The sequence below is a fragment of the Myotis davidii genome, unplaced genomic scaffold (genome assembly GCF_000327345.1).
Source record: "Myotis davidii unplaced genomic scaffold, ASM32734v1 scaffold1036, whole genome shotgun sequence".
Classification (NCBI taxonomy): domain Eukaryota; kingdom Metazoa; phylum Chordata; class Mammalia; order Chiroptera; family Vespertilionidae; genus Myotis; species Myotis davidii.
In genome coordinates this window covers 702,328-711,413 of record NW_006287260.1, presented here as the reverse complement: position 1 = coordinate 711,413, position 9,086 = coordinate 702,328, and the positions used below count along the sequence as shown (strand labels likewise).

The following is a 9,086-nucleotide window of genomic DNA, read 5'->3' as shown; positions in this document are numbered from 1 at the left end:
CCGCCTTCTCCGACCCGCCCCTGGAGGCCGTGGACGTGCGTCAGATCTACGACAAGTTCCCCGAGAAGAAGGGCGGACTGAAGGAGCTGTACGAGAAGGGCCCCCCGAATGCCTTCTTCCTGGTCAAGTTCTGGGTGAGCCGCCCCCAGCCCCCAGTCCCTCCCCCAGACCTGCAGTTCCGGGCCCACCCTACTGGCCACCTCTCTCCCTGGGGCTGTGGTCAGTGCCTGGGTGGTGGGCAGTGGGCAGTGCCTACCATCCAGGAGGGCCCAGGCGCCTTCTACGGGGTCAGCTCCCAGTACAGCTCAGCCGACAGCATGACCATCAGCGTCTCCACCAAGGTGTGCTCCTTCGGCAAGCAGGTGGTGGAGAAGGTGGAGGTGAGTGGGTCCCGGAGTGAGGGAGGGTGGGGAGGGGGGGGGCACGGCCAGGAGCAGGCCCCAGCGAGGCCCTCTCTCCGCAGACGGAGTACGCGCAGCTGGAGAACGGGCGCTTCGTGTACCGCATCCACCGCTCGCCCATGTGTGAGTACATGATCAACTTCATCCACAAGCTGAAGCACCTGCCGGAGAAGTACATGATGAACAGCGTCCTGGAGAACTTCACCATCCTGCAGGTGAGCGGTCCCCGGGGGCCGGACCCATTGCTCCGAGAAAGAGACGGAGCCCCTAGGGGAGCAGGGGCGGCTCAGCCCACACCCCCAGGCCCTGCGCCTCCTGACCCGAATCCTCCTGCTCGGCCCCAGGTGGTCACCAGCCGCGACTCCCAGGAGACCCTGCTCGTCATCGCTTTTGTCTTCGAAGTCTCCACCAGCGAGCACGGGGCCCAGCACCACGTCTACAAGCTCGTCAAAGACTAGGGTGCCCTCTGCCCCACCACCAGGATCCAGGGCGAGCCTCTTCTCACACACCTGCCTGGCACCCGGGGGTCCAGGATTGAGGACTCATCTGCCCACCAGGCCGCGGCCCAGGGCCAGGAGGCCTCCCCACCTGCTCCAGCACACACCCGCCACTGTTCTGCGCTTTAACTGTGGGAGAAGGGAGGGGGCTCGGCGGCGGGGCAGGCTGGCTGGGTCGCCAAGCCACCATCGCTTCGGTCTGCCCAGCCTCAGTGAAGGGGAGGACACCTTTGGCTCAGGTGTGTGTGGCCACTGGCCCTCAGGGCTGGGACAAGGGGGGGAGGGAGGCTGGAGGGCAGGCGGAGTGCAGAGGCCAGGAAGGAGCGTGGAGCTGGGGTTGCGCTGGGAAGAGAGAAGCCCACACTGTCTTTGCACCTGCCATGTGCCAGGCCCAGTGCCTCCTGCCATCCTCTGACCTGCAGAGCAATCATGGGTCTCGGTGTCACAGATGAGGAGTCTGGGGGGGAGGGGGCGGAATTGGAGTTCTCACCAGGGCTGCCTGTCCGGAGCCCAGTTTACACATCTCCCTGCCTCAGACGGCCCCAGGCTGGGGAGGGGCTCTACACAGCTGCCTCTGACCAGCAGGGAAGGGGAGCAGCAGGTACTCAGCACCTGTTTGGCGCCCTCTGTCAGCCCAGCATCCAGCCAGGGCCCTGGGAGGGAGCCTGCTGCGCCACTCCCCCAACGCTGCCCTGGCCCAGATCCTTTGCCAGGCTCCCCAGCAGGCCCAGCCCCAGAAGCAGGCTGGAGGGTCAGGGAGGAAGATGCCAGCCCCTGGGCAGATCTGTGGCCCGGGCACGAGAGGCAGCACAGGCTTCGGTATTTTCTCTTGCCCACGTGAACCCTCCACGGTGCCACTACCTTGCTCTTCCCGGTGCCAGTCTCCCTGCCTGGAGCAGCTCCCCAGACCCCGTTCTGGGACTGAAGGTGCACCCTGCCCACTGCCTCTTCCCACCATCCGGCCCCTCAGCGCCCGGCCTCCGGGCATCGATGAGTTTCATATGAAGTACTGTGCCCTTCCCTCCCCTGCCCTGCCCCCCACCCCTGAGCTTCCTGAAGGTCCTCACAGTTTGCATATCGCTCAGGCCACCTCCAAACCCAACCTAGGTTTTATAATGTATATTATATATATTTTTGTGTATTTTTTAAATCCAGCTGTGATGGGTTATATCATAAACGTGGCACAGGGCTGGGGCAGGCGCCCTCAAGGCCTACTCGGAAAGAGAAATTAAAGTTATTTGTTTGTGGGTTAGTCGTGTGACCAGTTGTGTGCCAGGCTTCTGGGTTGGAACAGCTTCAGGGGGGCTCTCCCTGGTTATGTCCTGGTGTGTCACCTCCCCCCATCTTTTCCGGGGGCCCCCAAGCCCTACCCTCAGTCTAAAGAGGTGTGATTCTGGGGTCCCATGAATGCTTTCCAGCTTCAACCTTTCTCCATATCCACACCCCTCCTGCCGTGGGTTGCACACTGAACTGAGCCCAGCCTGCCTGACCTTTCCTGTTGTGCGTGCTCGCTCTCTCTCTCTCTCTCTTTCTCTCTCTCACACACACACACACACAGAAAAGCCATTTATTTTGTCTTATGATCCTAGACAAAATAAATTCAAGCTAAAGACTGCCTATGGCACTTTTCTGCTTTCGGGGACCAGTTTTTATTATTACTAGAGGCCCAATGCATGAAATTCGTGCAAGGGTAGGCCCTTGCAGCCCCAGTTTCATCCGGAAGGTCGGGAGGTCGTCTGGATGGTCGTTCTGCTGTCCAGTCTAATTAGCATATTAGCTCTTTATTATATAGGATTATTATTATTACTGAGTTTTAGAGCTACAGAATTCTTTCTAAATAAGATCTGACTGGGTCATTACCCAGAGCAATAATTGGGTCATCAGGGATAAGATGAGCTCAAAATGAAAGAATTATTCACTGGCTAAAGATGATAAGCCACGAAGGCAAAATCAGCAAAGACCACAGATTCTGTCACCAGGACACCCTGCATTTTCTTTTTTAATTATTTTATTCATTTTACAGAGAGGAAGGGAGAGTTAGAAGCATCGATGAGAGAAACATCGATCAGCCGCCTCCTGCACGCCCCCTACTGGGGATTGTGTGTGCAACCAAGGTACATTACCCCTGACCGGAATCGAACCTGGGACCCTTCAGTCGGAGGGCGGATGCTCTGTCCACTGAGCAAAACCGGTTAGGGCGGCATCCTGTATTTTCATTTGCTAAATCTGCCAACCCTACTCCAGAATCTAGAGTCTTCTGGATCATTCTGGTCCAGCTCCAACTTTGCAGATGGGAAGCAGACTGAGGCACTTCTCCTCACTCAGCCAGTCAGGGGCAACCCCAGGATGTGAACTGCTCTGCCTGCCCCAAGCCCCTGCCCCTGGTGCACCACTTCAATGATCAGGTGGCCCTTGTCTTGGTCACCGCACTGGAGGGACTTCAGACTGTCACTAGTAGCATCTGGAGCTCCCACCAGGTGGGAGGGGGTTCTGGAGGCAGAAATTGGCTTATGAAGGACCCTGGGGCTGGATGAAAAATCCAATCTCTGCACTAATAAGTAATGACATCGCCCTGGCCAGGGGTATTCAGTGGTTGGAGCATTGGCTTGTGCACTGGAGGGTCTGGCGTTCGATTCCTGGCCGGGGCATGTATGGGAGGCAATCAATCAATACGCCTCTGTCACATCAATGTTTCTCTCCCCTCCTTTTCCTCTCCTCTCTCCCTTCCACTCTCTAGAATCAATGGAAAAAATATACTCTCTCAAGTGAGGATTTTAAAAAAAGTGATGACTCCTATTGAGTGACTGAAGTGTTAGCACGAGGGCTGTTGCCTTCACTACTCTCCCGGAGCACTCAGCCTTCGGTAACTGCTTTAAGGATAATGTAGGTCTCTCCTGCAGAAAAGTCAAGGGGTGCAATTGACCAGCCTCCTTGTTTTCTCTCTTTTTAAAAAAATATATATTTATTTTAGAGAGGAAGGGAGAGGGAGAGATAGAAACATCCATGATGAGAGAGAATTATTGATTGGCTGCCTCCTGCACGCCGCCTACTGGGGATGGAGCCCATAACCCAGGCATGTGCCCTTGAGCAGAATCAAACCCGGGACCCTTTAGTCTGCAGGCCGACGCTCTATCCGCTGAGCCAAACCAGCTAGGGTGCTTTCTCTCTTTACCGCCTGCCCCCAACCACAAATGTACCATGAAGTGGTGATGACTCACTGTGAGGTTACAGAATAGGGAAGGAACCAGGATAAGGTGGGTATTGCCCTAGCCCGGTAGCTCAGTCGGTTGGAGTGTATAGGTCAGGGTTGTGGGCTCCATCCCTGGCAGGGCACATACAGGAAGCAACCAATGAATGCATAAGTGGAAGAACAAATGGGTGTTTTTTTCCTCTCTACTTCTCTCTCTAAATTCAACAAATAAAAATTATATAAAGAAGGTGAGTCTTGGGAGCCCAAAGCCCCGGCTCTGGCAGTGGCTCTCCTGTCAGGGCCTGTGGGAAGCTGTACAGAAGGGTCAGCAAAGCTGGAGCCCAAAGAAGGGGCCTGTAGTCCTGTCTTTCCTGCCCCTCTGTTTCTGTTCTGATGTTTCCGGGGAAAAGGGAGGGTGCCATCTTTTCGTCAATTCCACAGTCAAAGCCAGAGCACTGCCCTGGGGGTTCATGAGGGCTCCTCATTTCCCTGCACACAACTGCTGGAAAACGTGCTCCCCCGGTATCTGAGCCCGGAATTATAGCTCAGGTGCACACTGAGCTTTGCACTAATCATTCTAGCCCAGCCGTGGGCAAACTACGGCCCGCGGGCCGGATCTGGCCCGTTTGAAATGAATAAAACTAAAAAAAAAAAAAGACCGTACCCTTTTATGTAATGATGTTTACTTTGAATTTATATTAGTTCACACAAACACTCCATCCATGCTTTTGTTCCGGCCCTCCGGTCCAGTTTAAGAACCCATTGTGGCCTTCGAGTCAAAAAGTTTGCCCACCCCTGGTCTAGAGGCTGGGATTTGATGAAATAGCTCAACCCTCATTTACAATAGATTCTGTCTGTCTCCCCCAACACACACCAGATGCTGTGGGCCTCTGAGAGCAGCCGTTGGGTCTCTAAACAGATTCCCCAGAGCCCAGCTGAAGGTGGTGAGTGGCTAGTGTAGAGTTGGGTTTTAAGGACTCCTACGAAGTGGAGTAGGTTGGACTTAAATTCAGGTTCAGATCAATGCAGGAAGATTCAGGTTCCCAAGTAGTTCTAAAACACCCATTTGCCTTGCCTTGGAGTTTCCAAAACTTTAAAAACAAAACAAAACTAGACTCCACTTCCCATCTTCCAACTTTTATATATTAGTTGCCAGGTGTTTTTTTTTTTTAAATATATTTTATTGATTTTTTACAGAGAAGGGAGAGGGATAGAGTTAGAAACATCGATCAGCTGCCTCCTGCACACTCCCTACTGGGTATGTGCCCGCAACCAGAATCAAACCCAGGACCCTTCAGTCCGCAGGTTGACACTATCCACTGAGCCAAACCAGCTAGGGCCGTAATGCTTTTAAGTTTACTCTTTCATGTGGGGCCATCATCACCTGCACTTCCAAATAGAAAGCAAGAGTTTGAGACATTAACAGACTTGCCCAACAGGCTCCCCTGGCTCCCAAGTGCGGGGCCGAGGAGTCATACTCAGGCAGTGGGGGACCTCAGGCCCTACAGGCAATTAATGGCATGGCTGGTCTCGCATCCAGCAGGTTGAGTGTACATCCGAGGCCATGAGAAACCTCTGAAACCTTGGCTCAGGATGCTGCTCACGACAGGACCACTGTGGATACAGATGTCTTTCTGGTCTTGGACTCAGAGGTGGACTGCACTGGGTGCCCATCAAGGAGCCCACCTGTTTGCTCTATGCCTTTGCCTCATGGCTCTATTTTCTCTTAATTGTACCCATTGCCCTATAAGCAGCTTTATGGCAGGGAAAAGGCATCCTATATAATAAAAGTGTAGTATGCAAATTGTCCCAACTGGGAGTTCATCCAGGAGTTCAACCAGGGAGCAGGGCCGGCCTGGGGAAGCTGGGGAGGCCTGGGGAAGTGGGGTAGTACCGGCCGGCAGCCAGCAGCTGCTAGGGACCCAACCAGTGCATGAACTTGGTGCACTGAGCCTCTAGTAAAATATACTCACTTGTTACTTTTTTATTACATTCCTCTAGTTACTAAATCACAAATGTTCTCGCCCGATTTTTAAAAAAATATTTTTTAAGGGAGAGGGATAGAAACATTAATGCAAAACACTGCTGGGCTGCCTCTTGCATGCCCCCTACTGGGGATTGAGCCCACAACTGGATGTGCCCTGACCAGAGATTGAACCAGTGACCTCCTGATGCATGCATGGGTCGATGCTAAACCACTGAGCCAGACCAGCTGGGCTGCCTTTTTTCTTGATTACAAAGATTACAGAAATTCCCCCAAACCATTTAACTATGAGTTAAACATAGTCAAATTTTATGTAAGCTTCCAATAATTTTTACTATGCATAAACACTTCTAAAATTGGGTCCTAATTTTATAGCCAGCTTTTCTCCTCCCTAGGTAAGGGAACATTGTTAAACAAGCCTATTTTATTACTCCTAATACTATAATAGACCAGAGAAAAGAGCAAGCTAGGGCTACCTTAAGAACCAAAACTCATTCTCATCCGATTAGCGTAGCTACTTTACCTGCAAGTTTAACTTAAAAGCTAAAATGGCAAGCTGATACTCAAGGTCCACTTTGAGAGCCTTGTACACTTGTCAGTTTCACATCAGATGAACCGTTTTGAGGTGCATTTTTATTTATGCTTTGGATGAGCCTTTCAGCTCTATTAAAGCTGTTGGGACACCCAGCTAGTGTTGCTCCAGGTCATGGTTCAACCCTTCCTGGGTTGCTGGCTCAAACCCCAAAAGGGAATGTGCAGGAAGCAGCCCATGGGTGCTTCTCACTTCTCCGAAATAAACTGGTGGATGGGTTCTGGCTATATTTAAAAAACTGGTGGTTTGAGCTGGCCTTTATTTACCAAAGTTAAATGAAGCAGATTCAAGTGAAAGGTTTAATCACAGGTACTTCCCAGTATACCAAGTCACTGGCACCAATAGGTAAGGGAAAGGGGCAGGTTAGGGCCTGGAAGTTTCTGCAGCCTGATCCTACCCATTTTGCAGACAAATGTGGAACAGCAAAAGCGCTGCACCACACAGAATGAGTGCTGAAAGTTATTTGTTTAAGGCTAGTGGGGGTGGTTTGATAAATGTTTGTCTAATGGGGAGAAGCTTGGTTAACACATTGTTTGCAGGTAGCTTTTATTGTGCGCTAACAGGTGGCACGTGCCATTTTTGCTAATTTTTTGCGCAAATGGCAATGTTCAGTAAAATTACGATAACTTTTACGATAACTTTACGCGTTCTACCGCTAGTCTATAAAAAGTGTAATGTGTCCCACGCTCTACTACCTACAGTCAATGTAAAACATGTTTCCCGCATACAATGTGAACAAATTGCTTCTTGAACAGTCCTCATGAATGAATTAGTTCAAGAACCAAGGTTCCAATGTATTAGACCAATTTCTCAGGTTTTGTGGATTATTCCCATCAGCAACACCTAGGAACCCAAACTTCATTTGTAACAGCTGTGACCCTATGGACCAGGACCCCAAATGAACTTCTGACACCAGGGAGCAACAGGCTGGAGCCCTGGCCCTGCCCTAGCCCCTTCCCCAGTCACAGGCAGACAAGAGGTCGCAGGGCAGTATGGTTTATTAGTGGGGCCTCAGTACAGGCGCTGGGGCTTGCCCATGGTGCTCTTGATGTACAAGGCCCGAACGTTCTGCCAGTTCTTTTTGAGCAATGGCACCAGGAAATTGACAGCTAAGTGGATGTTGTACACAAGCTCATCATCTGACATCTTCACGTGGCCCACAGCCACCGCCAGACACAGCACCTGTGGGGAGAGGACGGTCAGTCAGGCTGGTGGCAGACGGCATAGCCCGTCCACCCCCAGCAAGCAGTGCTTGGGCCCAGGCTGACCAGCTTCAACCCTACTCAGCGACAATCACATGTCTGAAGGATCACAGAAAGGCGAGCCGGGCTCCCATGACCGTGGCCTAACTTACCTTCTTCATCTGGAACTTGATGGTGGACTTCACCTCATCCACTTTGGCCACCATGTTCTCATTGTGGGTCAACAAGGAAGGGAACTTGCCGGCCTTATTCAGGCCGGGGCCCAGGATTCGTGGGATCTGCTTGATCAGAGACTCTGAAGCCAGAAAGGCATCGTACTTCTTGGCTGGTGAGGAGAATAAGCCATTGGGAGGCCAGCCTCCAAACGAACTCTGTACCCCAACCCAGCACAGGACCAACTCTGCAACCCCTTCCTCACTCCAGTTCGGGGGTCTCCACCCTCTGAACTTGTACTGGCCCAACATTCCCCTAAGATCTGCTATCAGAGGCCAGGCCGACCCACAACCCATGTGGCAACGCAAAACACTGGCTAATCCTGCCTTCCCACCTCTCGCTACATGACAACTGTAGGCCAGAGCCTCAGAGGAAATTAAATTGGACCTTGAACTAGAAATTCCAACTCAGAACACCAGCACCTGACTAGACAACTGAACGGAGACCGTGGGTTTGAACCACCTAGAGGCCGCCGCCTCCTCTTTCCCGCCCAAAGTTCAACCCTCGAAGCAAATAGGAAAAGAACTTTCCCAAATCAACCTAGCCAACCGCAGCACAGCCTTTTGGCCACAATTCTACCCTCTCCTCACTTTAAAGCCCAATGGTCTGAGCACCGCTTTCCTCGCCCCCAGAACGGCCCCCTCACCCCGCCCCACCCACCCAGCTTCTTGACCAGCTTCTTGTTCTTGTTGAGCTTCTTCAGCGCCTCGATGTCCATGTGCGGGATGTCCACGGCCTTGGCCTCGTCGCAGTGCTGCTGGTCCCCCAGCACGCACACGGAGAACTTGGGGCGGGGCGTGGACTTCAGCCTGCGTTTTGGGGACAGAGCAGGTCATGCCCCGCGTGGGTGTCCAGGCGGGTGGACGGGCCCGGGGCCGCGGCAGCCAGAGCCTTACCCAGAGCGTCCGCGTTCGCCAGCAGCTAGTCTGGCTCTCAAACTAGCCGGCGGGCTCGGCCGAGGCCTCCCCACGCCTCCCCTCTTGTTTTAAGACCCAGGGTGGGGGGCC

At 52.8% G+C, this 9,086-nt stretch overlaps 2 protein-coding genes across 2 annotated transcripts in view; one reads left to right on the top strand and one right to left on the bottom strand.

Moving 5' to 3' along the window:
* Positions 1 to 2,150, top strand: part of TEAD3 (TEA domain transcription factor 3) — a 13,209-nt gene extending 11,059 nt beyond the window's left edge. Inside the window, exons 11-14 of the mRNA XM_015560840.1 lie at positions 27 to 134; positions 225 to 380; positions 464 to 616; positions 746 to 2,150. Of these exons, the coding sequence (XP_015416326.1) occupies positions 27 to 134; positions 225 to 380; positions 464 to 616; positions 746 to 859 (531 nt within the window). The 3' untranslated portion in view covers positions 860 to 2,150. The remainder of the gene's footprint in view (positions 1 to 26; positions 135 to 224; positions 381 to 463; positions 617 to 745) is intronic.
* Positions 2,151 to 7,644: 5,494 nt separating this feature from the next.
* On the bottom strand, positions 7,645 to 8,911 carry LOC102752927 (60S ribosomal protein L10a; the record flags this gene model as incomplete). The annotated part of the gene is made up of 3 exons (XM_006759042.1): positions 7,645 to 7,846; positions 8,019 to 8,191; positions 8,740 to 8,911. Coding segments are annotated over 3 exons (516 nt in total), but the record flags the coding sequence as incomplete, so codon positions are not given.
* Between the last annotated feature and the right edge of the window lie 175 nt (positions 8,912 to 9,086).